The sequence below is a fragment of the Phaethon lepturus genome, unplaced genomic scaffold, assembly GCF_000687285.1.
Source record: "Phaethon lepturus isolate BGI_N335 unplaced genomic scaffold, ASM68728v1 scaffold29340, whole genome shotgun sequence".
Classification (NCBI taxonomy): domain Eukaryota; kingdom Metazoa; phylum Chordata; class Aves; order Phaethontiformes; family Phaethontidae; genus Phaethon; species Phaethon lepturus.
The window spans coordinates 1-16,099 of record NW_010514500.1 but is presented as its reverse complement, the minus strand read 5'-3'; the positions used below and the strand labels follow the sequence as shown (position 1 = coordinate 16,099).

Here is a 16,099-nt window from a genome sequence, read left to right as displayed (position 1 = left end):
AGTATATACTTAGGTGCCATTGTCAATCATCAGGAGGAGTGTTACGGTGAAAGTTGATCTCAAATGAGACCTAGCCTTCTAAATCCAATTTTCAGGGAATAGTGGTTTGTTCACTTTTAATTTATATTTCAGCTTGTCCTAATAAACAGAGCTGTACTCTTGTGTCCCACTTCAGGCACACATTCCTCATATGCAAGTGTTTCAAAGGACTGGTGCACACAACAGCATAACACATCAGAGGCACTGTTACACCCCTGCCAAATGTCTTCCCAGGCTCACAAAAGCATGCCTTGTGTTTGGCAGTATTAATCTCATATGGCATTTAGGTAAGTTCTCAATCTTTGGTAAACAACACTTTTAACTAACAGCTGTGGGTCATATTCTGCCCCCAGATACGCATCTCCAATTCTTAATGCGTTGATTCTAGAGGAACTTAAGTGTAGGTGTTGGAGGATTGTGTCTCGTCCTCTGTGCAGGGAAGGAGGGACCAGTGACTGTATCCTCCTGTGTGAGATGAAAATGAATGTACTGCAGACTGGAGTTAATTAACTGAAAACAGTTGTCTTTGTAAGATCTTGCTCTGCCCCTTTTTTTATTGTACAGACTTCTCATAGAAGGAAAGTTGTTAACTTAATGATCTCTTGAACAAATACATCAGAGGAATGAGGGAGGTTGCCTCTTTTTCGTGTACAACAGATCTGAAATGTAGAAAGATCTGCAATAGAATGAATTATTTTGAATTTAACAGTTTTCCAGCCAAAACTACTTTAAAGAAATGAGAGCAATATAGATCTAGAACTGCTTTATGTGGGCCTGACAAACAGTAGTAGTGCTAAGAAATGTTTATAAATCTACAAGTAATGAAATCCAAGCTGCACGTAATGAAATTCAGCTAAAAATGGATTCTTTAAAAATGACATTGAGACTATTTTTTGTATTATTGTTAATCTGTTCTATAAATCACTGACAATATAAAGGCTAAAGCAGGAGCCTTGATGCATAGCTTGAAATTGTGCCTAGAAAGTAAATAGCTCCCTGTTCTGGGACTTGCCTTAAAATTGTCCTGTTCTTGCTTTTGCTTTGCCAGTAGCACTGATGATCTGTCCCACCCCAAGCAGTTCAATGTGCTGAAGAATCTTGCGTTAAAGTTTACGTACTGCAGAAGCTATATTTTCTTTTTTCAGTGACCTGCTTCTCCATTTCTTTGTGTTTGTGGCATCTTCGGTCCAGCTTCACTGGGTTTTATACCATTGGGTGAGTGAAATTACTAAGGAATCCATTTATTATCTATGGCCCTGCGAACAAAACTGTGCAATACTCTTTATTATGTTCACTTTCCTTGGGGGAGATGATGTGTAACACTGGACAATTTCTAGGTAGACACATGCAATGCAATCGCAGTCAAAACTACGAACAGCACTACGCCTTGTGTAACTGAGGGGAAAGTTGGAAGTTCCACAAGAATCTTTGCATATTCAGTTACACAGCTTAAAGATTGGGGGAAAATGTGTCTGGCTTTGTCATGAGGCTCTTAATGTGTATATTGTTTAATAAAATATCCTGATGGAACTCAGAAAATACCACGTCAAGCAGTTGAACCTTGTGACTTAGCAAGTGTGTGCGTGTGTGAAATCAGGTTTACTTGGCTTTTCAAACCCTTGTTACATTGTAATTTTTTTAATGTAAAAAGAATAAAGTAATGAATTGAAGTCCTAGTTGATTAACTTCTGCTCCACATGTCACTTTTTTGCACATATATGTGTGTATTCACATATATTTAGGTTACAGCAGCTTCAGGGTAATGGCTTGTAATTTCTATGTACATGTATATCAAGTAACGGATGATACTGCTCCAAATTAAGGATGCTACTCTGCTTACTAATGGTTTTAAGCTATGCTTAAGTGCTCAGCTGTTCTTAAGCATTTCCTTTTCTGCATCCTCTGATGTAGCTGCTTATCTTTGTCTCAGGTGAGTGGGAAAACACACAGTGAATACTTCCTATTTGGAAACTCTTCACAGGGTATCGCGGGCTTTGCACCTTCAAGGTATTTGTGTAACGCACAGGGTTGGACTCCCTAGTTTCTCTGCCCAAATGTTGACTTTTTCCACTAGTTCTGTAGCTTCAGATACAAAGACGGTCAATTTTGCAGCCTAGAAAGCAGCAGTTCAGGTAGTTGTGAACAGAACAACTGACCCAGCAAGAGTGAGGGACAGGAGGAAGCGAGGTTTACAAAGGCAGGGAAGGGTGGAGAGGCTGGCAGCAGTTTATTTCCATTTGCAACAATTCTGAAAAATACTGTGGTACCATTCCTGGTTATAATATCACACTTTTGTACACTGCTGTTCCTAGGTATGGAGAAAATAGCTCCAAATACATTCATGTAAACTTCGTGCCATGGTTTCTTGGGTTTTTTAAGCAGGTTAATGATTTCGTTGTATTTGTATGCCACAACAGTGAGGCTGTGCTGTATTTACATGTATGTTAGGGAAGAGCTTGTTTACTCTCCAAATGGAACAGATGTCTCTGCAGATGGATCCTGCTAATTTCTGTCCTTTTTATTGTTTAATTTCTAGTAGTAATGTCAGGTTGTTTCATCAACCATTTCTGAAGTCTTAGACTTCAGAAAGGGTTGAGCAGTTGCAAGTGAGAATTCATTTATGGACTTCTTTATGCCTATCCTGTGTGGAAATGTTGTGTTTCTATGAATGTTCTCACTTCTTTCTGTTGGCACGGTGTTAATATGTGAATGTATTCAATGCTGTTGGAGAAAGAAGGTGGCACAAGAGGTTTTGAAATACAGGAATTGGACTGTAAAATGATTCTTGAATCTGTTTGTAACACTAAAATGAAATGCGCCAGCGTTACAATTCTGTATATTTTTAAAGTGTTAATCCTCTGAACAGAGTAACAGTTGAATTCATGCAGTGTACCTTGTGGCTGAATGGGGATCGGTGCTTCTTGATTGAGATTATTAATTTTTTTTTTGCTTGTGTCACTGTGTTCTGAATTTCTTCATGGAGGCAATACTGTCATTCAGTTTTTTCAGTATTTCCTGATGATTGCAGTAGTGCATATACTGTTGTAATGCAAATTTGTAATGCAAATTACCCTTGTCATACCCAAATAGAGCTCTGGAAAATAGCCAGCATGCATCAAAGCAATCACAGTCTTAAGTTTCTCAATAACATAAGTGGAACTCTGTACCTCTAAAATATTTCTGCAATTTCTCTTAATACTCTAGTGCAGGATAAAGTTCAAATAAGACCTAGATTCAATGTTAACAAACCTAACTGCTATAACTGTGAAAGAAATGGTAACTTACAGAGAAATAGGTACGACTATTACCCGAGATGCACGATTCACGTTGTTCTGACAAAGCAGCTGGCATCTTGCCAGACAGCCAAAATATTTTTAAATGATGGCTTCGAACCTCTTTTGTTAACAAAATCATCATTCCAATAAAGCAAAAATTTGATAAAACAGTCACTTCCAAGGTATGGCTGCATAAGAATGTTGGCTTAATTTAGACTGGGGTTTGACAGAGGGAAGCCAGAAAGAGATTTTTGCTATGAATTTATTCTGGCCCTTCATACAGGCCCCTTGTAAGACAGTAAATTATTCTTGCTGTAAACCTTCACCAGGCTAGCTCAACACTGGCGGCTGAGGCCGGTATCTGCTTGTTCCCGTAATTTTATTTTCTTCTATCAGATAATATCCTAGATTGTTGTAATTAACAAGCTCAAGCGAAAGCTGTGCTTTGCAGCCATAGGTGATTCTTTTTTATCGAGAATAAATCCCGAAAGTGAAAATCCCCAAGATATTTGTATTGGAGAAGTCAATAGAGAAACTTGAAAACTTGGGTTTGAATTAAAGAAAAAAGGCAAACTGTCCCTATGAAGTATGAGAGTAAGGCATTTATTTTCCCCATAGATTTATTTTCTTACCATTAATGAGTATAAATGTACGTTTAATCTACACGATGGAGGGAGGAACTGGGAGCAATGTTCGGTGAGTACAGTTGCATCTGTTTGCAGTGGAACCTGGTTTCCAGAGATGGCTGTTTCGAATCAAAGTTATCAGTATACAATGTCAGATCAAATTCATCATAGACAGTAGAAAAATAAAACACTGCGCTCCTAGGTGAAATTCAACCCCGTCCTCCATGGTTTTCAAATCTCTCTTGTGCTGTAGAACAGCAACTCTAAAATATCTCCCCCACGAACGAAAGGGAGCCCGAGCACAGAGTGTTCCCTCTGATGAAGGGCCAGATGCTCCTCCCAACTTCTCTCTCGAGCCATGGGCCTGCATTTCCACTGTGTCCTCCGAAAAGTGCTCCACGAGCGTTAGTGAAATAACGCAAAGCCGTGCCTGGGCACCGTCATCTCATCTTTGCCACGAAGGGGGGACGTGCGAGGGTTGACAGATTTGTGCGATCTTCTCCATCATCTCCTGCTGTTCAGTACGGCCGCCCATAACCGCTCAAGAGCTCTCTGATGGAGGTGGTTGGACTTCCGTGCAGGTGAACGTGTGTTTTGTAGAAGTCCAGCAGCCTCCTTTCTGAGGAGGTTCAATTTATGCAAAATAAACACCGTACCACAGTGGCCGCGCTTTAGGAAGGTTTGAGGTTGTATAGTCCTCTGCTGGGATCATTTTAAGTAGTTGTAACGTGGTTAATTAATAGTTGGTCACCTACTGCTGATTAAGTTTTACATTTAGTGCAGAAAACCCTTATGTTTTAAATACAAACTTTTTAAAATCCACACCTCACAGGAGACCTGCCTCTCCCTCTTTTTGCTAATTTAGAGCTTTGAAGTTTAGGTTGCAGACATTACGAAAATACATAAAACTACAGCAAAATCATAGCTGTGCTGGGAAAAGGGGGGTTTTTTGTTGCTTCTTCCAAATATGTTTGCAGTAAAAGTCTGCAGAAGATAGAAAGAAGCTGCTTGCGCTTCCTTCCAGGTGTGGGTTTTACCAGACCCAGCAGCCACGGTCTGATGCAGAGCTCCTTGCTGCTATCTCAGAGGTCTGTTACGTGTCCGCACGAGAAATCTGCCCAAATAACTCACAGCTGCGCTCTAGATACACTGGAAATTATGGAAGACAACCAAACATTCACATTCTTGATCACATATAGTAGCTGACTGGCATTAAATGTTAGCTGGTCTATATGGAATAGGACACCTCTGTGTGGAATAAGAAAGTGTTGGCCGGTGAAGGCTATGAAGATGTTCTTCCCAAAGCTTAACATGCAGCAGGAGAAATAGGAGTGTAATTAAATTTTTAATGGGAATGGCCCTTTTCATACTGACAATTCCAGACACGCTGTACTCACTGACAATTACCAGGAGCTGTGTAAGGCGTTTGGGTTTATGCAGGTAGCAGCCAAAGGCGTTGGAGGGGTCTGAGCACGCTGAGCGAGATGATAACAAATGCAAGCAGAAGCCCTGCTCCAAAGAGCTTACAGTCTCGGTCCTGCTGAGGAGAGCGTGATCCCCGATTCGCTTGTGAATTGAGGGTGACGGCGGTGGGCGGTGGGCAGAACCACGGGGAGGCTCCTGCTGCAGGCTGGTACCTGGTGCTCGACTCACGGACGGCAAAGAGCGTGACCGACAGATCCGGCTACAGGCGCGGGGTTGCTGCGCTTTGCCTCTGCAAAGAGAAAGGGCCCGTTTCACTTTCAGCACCGTTTCCACATTGCTCCCAGCTTCTCCTTCCACCTCTCCCTATAAGATCTCCTGCTTAGGTATGGCTGGCTGAGGCAAGAGCTGCGCTACGGTGTTGGGTCCTGCGCTAGAGCCTAGTTTATAGTCTTCACTGCCTGTGCTTGTAGAAGGAGATGGAAGGGATGTTTCAGGAGATGCTGTAGGAGAGAAAAGAAACAGGATTAAAAAGGGACTTGGACACTGTTCAACAGAGCAGTGCCCAAATAAAATCGGCAAACCAGCCTATGAACCAAGGAGCAGGAGCTTGGGGGACCCATCCCAAATTCAGGCATGTTCTGGCATATTCTTCCTTCCTGCTTTGTGATGAGGCACAGGGTGGACTGATAGGCACGTACCAATTCTTCTCAGTATTTTGCACCTGGGAAGTGTCCCCAACTGCTTTTCAGTCCCGTCTCTCCTTGTCAGAGGAGAGTTCAACCTGCTGGCCACTGTACTGCATTTACAGAGCACAACATCTCTCTAACCTTCCTTGCTGCAATGTGGCTTAAAAAAACTCAGCTGAAACACGTGATGTCAACATTGATATAGCTGAGAAACAGCAAAATATGCTGCAAGAGATAGGTGATCGTAACCGGCAGAAGGAGACGGTGTGTGCAAGACATTGTGATTACAAGGCAGTGGTTGTTAAATTCCAACTTGTTCTACTTTTTGGGGTTTTTTTTTAATAGCATGGTCCATTTGCTACTACAGCAGATAAATGCCTTAACAAATAAATAGCCATTGCCTAGCAACAGTGCCCAGAGTGGTTGAAGATGGTCTTGTATTCAGGTCAGATTGTGTTGTGGTTGACCGCAACCAAGACGCTTTTACGTGGGGAAACTCTTGCCACTAATAACTGTGTGTGCTGCTTTGTGGTATTTCCCAGTGCTGCCCGCATTCCTAGAAATACACTGTCACCAATCTGGAGTCTTTTTTTCAATCTTGTTATGTTTAGTAGCATCTCAGAGTCCCCCCGGATTATGGTATTACGTGAAAATCTCAGCTCCTCTTTGGAAGCATGTTTCCAGACTGCCTAGTAAAGGAGGTCAGCAAGGGGGGCTGCGAACTCCGATTCAAGTGTAAGGCTTAAAGGTGTAAATAAACCTAAAGGTCTTTTTCTTAACTGCTTCTCCTACCCGGTCCCTTCATTACGCAGACACTGATAGAGTAAAAATGTACACGTACGGTCTGGAGCGGTGTGAATCACAGAGCTCATGTTGCTTGGGAGGACGTGTCCTGGCAGCGGTTCCAGGTTGAGGTTGGGAGGTCCTGACTGGTACTGGAGATCAATGGTGGTTCCTGCAGTGGAAGTGGGAAAAGACATCATTCTTTGCATAGTTACCGAGAAGCCAGACGCTCTGAGCCAAATGTCTTTTTTTTCAGAGAATGTGGAAGACCTCTGTGGGTGGGGGTTAATGTCCTGGCTCATCTTTGCTTCCTTCCTGCTCCGGCTGTCCTCTTTGCTCTCAGCCTTCTCACTGTCTAGGGGCAACCTCCTGGGATGGCTGGGGTTTCAGCTAGTAACTGACTGCACTGTTCATCTGTCTCCCTGTGTGTCCCAATTCCTGCTCGTATCAGGGTTTCCCATATAGTTATAACTTTTGCCTATCGCTAGGAAAAAATATGTTATCTTCTGGCAAACTGCATCATTTTGGTAGGTTGTGTAAAATGCGAGTGCCCTGCTGGTGTGAAGCACCACAGAGTGTACCCGTTTCTATAAAACTGATCCCGGGTCAGATTTTCAGAGATAGGCTGGAAAGAAATGGCTTGGGCATCGGACTGGAGTGAGAAGGACCCATGTTCAAGCTACAATTCAGCCCGAGCCTTCACTTCCTTCCTCCCAAGACCAAGTTCTCTCTACCAAAGAGCCTCCAGAAAAGGACACAAACCCAGTTATGAAGCCCTGTAATGACCTTGAAATAAAACAACTCTGCTGCCCTTTCTCAGCAGGGTTCCTACCTCCCAGCAGCATCTCCTGCAGCAAGCTGTCAATCCTGGCCACACCGAAGAGCTTCACGAACTGGACTTGCTCTATCATCTGCCAGGTGATGCTCTGCAGTGGGGGCAGCAAGAGGAGGATGTCGCTGAACCGGCCTCGGGAGTCGTACTGGCGATCGTTGATGTAGTCCTCCAAGTTGACTTGGACCTGGAAGCGCATGTTCTTCACCTTTCCAGGCTCGCTCAGGCCTTTGCAGTCTGGGAGGGGAAAAAAATGAACATAATTGCTGGCCTGTGTAAGCAAAAAGTGTTAGCCTGTCCATCAGGGTCTGTAGGGGGAAAAGGATGAGATGCCAGTGATCCTCTGACAATTATCTCTGAGTCTCCAAGTTTACCTGACAGATGAGCATCAGGCTGCCACTATTAAGTAAGTATCTCACATGCCATAGGCTATTTGAGGGGAAATAGCAGGAAAATAAGAGCTCGTTTCAGATGGATGTATCTGGCTACTGCCATCAGTGAAGAGGAAGGATTTAGAAGTTGAACCGTATCTGTCCTTCCAAGGAAGTGGCCTGAAATTTCCCTCTGAAAACTTTGAGTTGAACTACTACCACTAAATCCACACAAGTGTAGTGCCTGCCTGCTGCACCCGCTGCAGCACCAGATTCTTGTCTTGATTTCCCGTCTTTGACCTGTGGTCGATCCGTTTTTCACAGACCACTGGTCCAGTTTTGCTTACGCAAATAAACATGCTCTCTGGGCAGGGTGAAGTGCCAGGATTTACAGCTTTACTGCCTCTCTTGCTATCTAAAACTGAGATTTCTGGCTCACTGGACCATTTCCTTCACTGTCTACAAAGAAGCCACAAGCACCACATTTTAGGGATCGTCATGCCAAGAGATGAGACAGAATGGTTAACAAGTTATTGTCCGTCAGCGTGGAACTGCATGGACATGCCTACTTCTTAGCACGAATGAATTTCACCTCTGTAGAGCTTCGCACTTCTTCCTTTCAGATGAAATCACAGCGCCTCGCTGTCGCAGTGGTCTAAATCAACTAAATCCAAATCTAAATAAAATCTTTGCTGAAAATGGTCAGGCAGGAAGGTAATTTGTCAAACTCGGTTGGATAATACCACCCTTACTCAGGTTTGCAGCAGGCTCTTTAGCGAGCCAAAGTCCAGGATGCCGGTAAAACTCCTGTATCTCGATTTCAAATCAGCGAACACAGCAAAAAATAACTATTTTCTCTATGCTAATAGATGCCAAAGAGAAAAGGGCATTCTTCTGGACTTGGGATTGTTCCACCATCTCTTCTCCAAGCCACAGGGCAATACACCCTGACGGGACTCGCGCGTTGTGACAAGCGGAGGTGCCGAGCGTGCTGTGGGCGTGTAGAAACAGGAGTGTTTGGGGGGAACCTGGGCTGAGACAGAAACCTCCGAGGCTGTGGAATGAGGAGACAGCAAAGGTTCAAAACAAGCTTTTTGGTTTGTGTTTCCCCGTTCTCCACCCTGCGAGGATCAGCCCTGCCTTCGGTCGGTACTGCCTGCCAGCAAGATCCGTTAACAGACACCCTTGGTATTTCTGGGTACTCCGACCAGTCCGGCTCTCCGCGGTTTTTAATGCTGCTTTCTGAGCTCCGACGGATGCTCTGCACCGCTGCTCGGTTACCTCGCTTTGCTTATGCATAATTCACTATAGACATATATGTCCTTAATAGTCATCTCCTCCGTTTCAGACTGATGGCTTTCCTGAAGCCAAAAGCCACGGAAGCAGCAAAACTCCTCTAGGACCTGCAGAGTCTTGCACATGGGTCTGGCTGGACTCACTACTTGCTTCAGGACATGGTCTAGGGGACATGGTGGCGCTGGATTAATGGTTGGACTTGATGATCTTGAAGGTCCTTTCCAACCTTAGTGATTCTGTGTTTCTGTGTTCCGGAATAGGTCACGTCTAACACGTCCTTGCTGCGCCGCTAAGTACGGCTCGTTACAGCAGGGGCAGGGGGAATGCAGAGCTGCTGCCCAGGGCTTGTCCTGGTGGTTGGAGAGCCCTCACCTGCTTTTCAAGCCCCGTGCTCGGCAATCCGGACGGAAGCTTACCTGGGTCAAAGAAGATGATGGCTTTAAGGCAAGCATACTCATTGTCATCAATCTGGATGTCCCGCAAGGGCTTCACCAACTCGTCCAAGATTCTGGTGGCCACACGAGCGATTTCCAGTTCTGGGCAGTGCATTGGGATGATGAAGTCATTCCCTGGGGACACAAGACAATTTTGGCATCAAATTTTCGCTCTAGCTCTGTGAGGACAAGGTCTCACCCAGAAGTTACCCCGGGGCATGTTCCCAGATAGTCCCTGTGTCCATGTGCAGCAGATTTCCAGTGTGCAGCTTGATACTCAGATTCATGGTTGAGAAGCAAGCTGTGGATTTTGTTCTTCGGTCCTTAGTTGCCTCGTTTGCACGTGTTGGTGCACCCACAGTGTACACAAAGCCTGCTCCACGTTCTGCTCCAGTTTACCCTCTGTTATACCTAGCATCTGTTTGCAAGTGGTGTTACATCTTTGTTTTTGGTGGTTTGTTTTTTAAAACAAAGTCCCCCCCTTCTTCTTTTCTTTCATGTGTGGCTTTCAAGGTCAGTATTCTCATTTTTCCAAGAATAAAATCACCTGCGTTTTTGGTGGCAGGGAGCTACATGAAAAGGAAATACCTATTTGCACTATAATTTTTAATAGAACTTTCTGCTAAGCTCTTAAGCACTGATACCCAAATACCTCATCGCCTGTGTCCTGGCAATTCCAGTTACAAAAACAAGGCAACACAGTTTGAGATGCCATTTAAATATTGGAGTTTTTCTCATCCACAATTTCAGAACAGTAAGGGAGCAATTGTAAAAGTCCCAGTGAATTTTCCTGCTCCTTTTTACACTCCTCCCGAGACCTTCTCAAGCTCTTAGTTCCAAGCCAGATGTGCAGACCATGTGAAGGAGTCCAGAGGGGATTTCAGGCAAGCAGAGTATTTGGCAATGACTCGTGTGTGCGAGTTATAAAAGCAGGAATGAATTTCCCTACTGTACCTAATAACAGAAAATCGGTGTATGGTATGGACCGCTTGGCTACCCCGAGGAGCAGGTGTTCCCCTGCGTGGGCTCTGAGCAAGGCAACCTGGAGATGGCACAGAAGAAAGAAATTACATTACATTTGAAAAGCAGAGAACGGAGCGATGAGCTGTTGCTCTTTCGATTAAGCCAAATTTGGTGTTTCTTTAGACATGTCAGATCTACAGAGAAAATACTATTAAGAGCTAGAAATTGTTAATATATCTTCACTTTTCAGAAGTGCTACATTCATGGCAAATTAAATACAAAGTTGTTTTCAAATGAAAGAGCAAAAAGGGGCTCGAGTAACTTGAGTTCTCAGCAAATAAATGGCTTTTACATGCCACTATCAGGTATCGATAAGGGAAACCCAGTCCTTTTCGACTGGGTCCTTGCGCGTATTCTGTGCAACTCTCTTACATTTCTGGGGATTTTGGCTGCTGGACTAATTTTGATCAAACCCTTGTCCTTTATTATCCTTCCTCTCCTGCTAGTTTCTTGCTCTGCATAGGGAGATCTATACGTTACTGTCAGATTCCCCTGTTGAAACGTACGGCTGGGAATTCCTGTGGAAGGTGGTGGGTTTGCAGGGAAGAAGCATTTGCAGCTTACCTGGTCGTCAAGTGGGAGCTCACAAAACGCCGGGATGTATTTTGCCCATTCGACCAGCACCAGAAGCTGCTGCTTCATGGATTCACACACGTCATTGATGGTTGCGACCTTCTTCATCGCGATGTCTGCGCTGTGCGCCGGACTCAGTGACGAATACTGAAAGAGAAACCACCTGCGTGCACTGGGACCAGGTCAGTGCTGTTTTGCCATCCTCGACAGCAACGATTTATTGGTAACATGAGGAGCCTTCACAGCCATTGACCTCATCAGGTCATTGACGTTTGCCATTGTGGTTGCACTCTTATTTGCTCAGCAGTGTGTACTGTCCAACGTACAGCCCACGGTGAAGCCTCCACGAGGTGGTGCTCGGTCCCAACAGACACCCCTCCCTCCTCCACCTCCTTCCCAACTCTCCAGGCTGGTTTAGGACAAAATCTGATCAATCTTCCCGTTCCTAGCACTAGCCAGGAGCACTGGGTCTCAGCTTCCCATCAATCACATAAGTCAGCCAAATGCACAAAATGCATCCAGCCTTTCTCCCCCAAGTTGCTGCCTGGGACACAAAACACCCGTTTCAATCTCTAAAAAGCTGCATGGAGGGGAGAGGGTTAAAACATAGTAATTTTTGAAAAGGAAGCAGACGCATTGCTGCATGTAATATGCAACATCTGGACCGTATGTTTCAGTGGAGAAAGGATATTTGCATAAGAATTTAAAGGACGAGCAGGGTGAAATTCGTTGTGGAACATGAAATAAGAAAGCAATCAGCGTTAGCTGAAGCCCAGCGATTTTATTAGGTTTATTTTTCTCCCCTAAAATTGTTGCCCTGGTGAAGAAGTTACAAGAAAAGATATAATCAACCATGACGGGAACATTGTGTTCTGAGCCGGACAGAGTGTGCAGCAAGGAGGGGTAAACTTCTTCATGAGGTGCAGTGCGTTTTTAGGGGTGCAGCGACAATTTAGGCTGGGTACAGAGGGGACCCGAGGTCTACAACATCCCTCAGCCCTTGGATTGCAGCTTTGCATCTCACACGCCAAAGGCTGCAGCTGCTCCTTGCAGGACATGTTGTCTTGATAATGCACCAAGGATTTTTCTGTCTGCTTTCGGGTATCTCTAATGCGTTTTCTTCCCTGTGGCTTTGTGCAAGAGCCATCCAAAGGCAGAAAAAGATCCAGCCCTGGGTCGTTTAGTGGGTTCATAACCCAGAATCACTAAGGTTGGAAAGGACCTTCAAGATCATCAAGTCCAACCATTAATCCAGCGCCACCATGTCCCCTAAACCATGTCCTGAAGCACCACATCCACACATTTTTTGAACACCTCCAGTGATGGTGACTCCACCACCTCCCTGGGCAGCCTGTTCCAATGCCTGACCACCCTCTCAGTGAAGAAATTTTTCCTAATATCCAATCTAAACCTCCCCTGGCGCAACTTGAGGCCATTTCCTCTTGTCCTGTCGCTGGTTACTTGGGAGAAGAGACCAACCCCCACCTCGCCACAACCCCCTTTCAGGTAGTTGTAGAGAGCGATGAGGTCTCCCCTCAGCCTCCTCTTCTCCAGACTGAACACCCCCAGCTCCCTCAGCCGCTCCTCATCAGACTTGTGCTCCAGACCCCTCACCAGCTCCGTTGTCCTTCTCTGGACACGCTCCAGCACCTCAACGTCCTTCTTGTAGTGAGGGGCCCAACACTGAACACAGGATTCGAGGTGCGGCCTCACCAGTGCCGAGTACAGGGGCACGATCCCTGCCCTGCTCCTGCTGGCCACACTAGTGCTGGTACAGGCCAGGACGCTGTTGGCCTTCTTGGCCACCTGGGCACCCTGCCGGCTCACGTCCAGCCGGCTGTCGACCAGCACCCCTATACAGAACAGCTGAAGGCCACGTACCGGTTTGAAGGGCCGTCCCCCCATTTCATACCTGCTGCGCCATGGCCTCGGCCTGAGTGAGCACGTTGATGGAGAGCGAGCCGTTGTCCTCGTAGCTGCTCCTGCGAACGCTGATCCTGTCGCGCTCGTTCTGCACGGCTGGAACGAGAGCGAGCAGCGGTCGTGTCAGAAAAGAAAAGAAACCTCCCGCGCCGCCGAGGGCTGCTGCTCCTCGTGGTCCCCAGGCAGGAGAGGGTTGGGGCTTTAGTGCCTGCAAGGCCCCCCTCTCTTGTTGGAAGCTGGAATAAGATTAAACAGGCTCTGGGGCAGGGGAAGAGCCCACCACGGAGACGACCGAGCACGGGAGATAAGGCCCTTCGGTGTCCTGAGCGGTTAATAACAGTGACACAACGCGCCCTGGACACGCTGTGCCCGCAGCCGAGTGAGGAGCAGCCCTGGCCTTTTTGCAAACAGAAAGGCATGGCCATGCCACGGTGAATTACAGAAAAACACTGATTTTTTGAGGTCCACTCCTCCCTTTAAGCCATCTTTTTCCCTGAAGCCCAAGAATCCTCTAGCCCCATGGTCCATCAATCCTGCGTGTTGAACGTGAGCGATTTATTGCACTTTAGCAGCTTGTTTTTTGCAGCACAGGCTCCAAGAACTGACTCACCTCCACTGCAGCCATCAAATAAAACAGCAGCAGAGAAAAAAGCAGAATTTAGGCTTAGAGCAACCTCGTTTTCAGTGTTAGTTTCTCCCCCAAGCCCTATTGCCTCCCTCCAGCAGCAAACCAGCCCACGTGGGGCTGGAGGAAGGAGCCTGAACATGGGCTCAGCGTTTTCCTGACAGATCGTACGTCTTGGCTACGTACAGCTCGGAAAGGCGGTTGTCAGGTCCTCAAAGCAGGAAGATTTAGCATGTGGTAGTAATGCAGCACATCCCTCCTCCTTCATACAGCAATTCCAGGCTCCTTTTGGTTTTATTTAGGGGGAGTGATTCAGGCATAGCTGTCAAAGCGCAGCTCGCTCGGTGCGTTAACCCCTTGGAGGTGAAACAGCGTGGTTTTCTCTCAAAAGCGGCCAGTGGAAAAGAAATTTCCAGCAAAGATTTTTTTGCAGAGTCAGCAAAATCAGTTCACCATCACTCTTTCGAGACTTCGCCTCGGTGCTCGCCTTTAGAGCAAGCATCACCCTTTGCACGGGGCACGTTCCTCTGAACTCAGGCAAAAGGAGGAGACGTGGGCACTGCCCCTCATGCCGGGTGGGGAGGTGGGTTTTTTGTTAGCTCAGGTCCAACCACTGCTGTGTTTTCCCAACCGGCCTCTGATGAGAGGCCAACAAAGTGAAAGGGCAGAAAACAAGCAACAGTGACAAAAATCAATATCTCCCGTTATCGGCAAGGGCATAGTATTTATTTTGTAGGATTTGGGGCTTAGCCTTGCCGTCAGCTCGCTGCTGAGCTGGGTGTGCTTGGGGGGTGTGCTGGGGTCCAGCCGCCAAAGCCATTTTGCACCTCGGAGCCGACCTTGCGTGAGTGGGTACCTCGATTTGTAAAAGGTGCAACACACAGACATATTACTGGAGCCTTTTCAGGCTATGGGTCCTACACAGAGGCAATTAGATGTCAATTTAGAAGAAAAAACAACTACAGCCTTTGGGAGGCTCTGCAACCGAGCTTGGGCAGCAGCATACATCACCCAACGCATGGGAGCGGTGACGGAAGATGCTGTTCAGCTGTGGGGATCCCCACCAGTTTGAAGGTGAAGGTGGTTATAGGAGCCATCATTTCTGATTAATCTTCAGAATAGATTAACCCTTCACAGCTTTTTTTGGTACGCCACAAAGACGAGCAGCGGCACCCAGCATTGCGTAGAAACAAGCCCGCCCGAACCCACGTCATCGCTGACGTCTTTGGAAAGTCCCCACCCAACCTTCTATGCCTGGTTTCATATCAGATGCTCCCCGAAATAGCTCTCGGGGGGTGAGTGGGCTCTTTTTGCCCACTTACAAGAAAAGGTGCAAATTTTGCTTTTCCAGCCGAGTCTCATTTTACGTCCTACAGACCCAGGCAGACCTGATCTAGTCCCCAGACCTGGTCTAGTCCCCACTGACAGACTCCTTCAAGAGGCTTCAGCCTGTTTTCCTCCTGGGTCCCTTTATGACACATATTTCAGTGCTTCCCTCATGCTCTGATAAGCTCAATCTTCAAGTGTAAGTGGATGGTACAGACTGACTTTCTCAAGGTGATTCGGGTGTTATCGCTGAAAGCACCCAAGATGCGATGGAGTTGGATACAAAGGGTTTTCCCCTGCCACAAAATTAATCTGTTACTGTGTGGTAATTATATTGCTATATTTATTGTGCTTGTAAAAGGGAAGGGATAGGTCACTCGTGGTGGGGCATCGGGAGTGCTCGAGGGGTGTGCTGGCCCTCAGGGTGCTCAGGCTCAGATGTGATCTGGGCTTTGCAGTCAATAAAACTCAGCGACCTCGCAGGAAGGACTAAAATCCCAGTGCTGTATCCCGCTGTCTCCCAGGAACTACTGTTTCCAGTATGTGCCTGGCAAAAGCTTTGATACCCTTTTTCTTTCCCCTAATCCTGTCCTCTGCACGGTGCTGCAACCCCCGAAGCCAGTAAACCCCATGAAGGGCCACGGCCCCCCGCACGAGGGGACGTCGGCGGGAGCAAGTCCCCGCGGTGCTGCCGGCCGGGGATAGCCCCAGTTTTCCCGCGGGGAAAGGGGCGGCAGGGCGGGATGGTGCCCTCATCTCCCTCCGGGGAATTGTCCACGGCCACGGCACGTCCCGACCGTGGGACGCAGGAAAACAAACATATTCTCCAGCTGACGTAGAGGAGCCATCGGAGGGGTTTTGT

At 46.6% G+C, this 16,099-nt stretch overlaps 1 protein-coding gene across 1 annotated transcript; it reads right to left on the bottom strand.

Moving 5' to 3' along the window:
- Positions 1–5,305: 5,305 nt before the first annotated feature.
- Positions 5,306–13,382, bottom strand: LOC104615401 (hepatocyte nuclear factor 4-beta-like; the record flags this gene model as incomplete). Its single annotated transcript, XM_010293138.1, has 7 exons — positions 5,306–5,865; positions 6,893–7,006; positions 7,667–7,903; positions 9,750–9,902; positions 10,722–10,809; positions 11,355–11,510; positions 13,276–13,382. Coding segments are annotated over 7 exons (992 nt in total), but the record flags the coding sequence as incomplete, so codon positions are not given.
- Between the last annotated feature and the right edge of the window lie 2,717 nt (positions 13,383–16,099).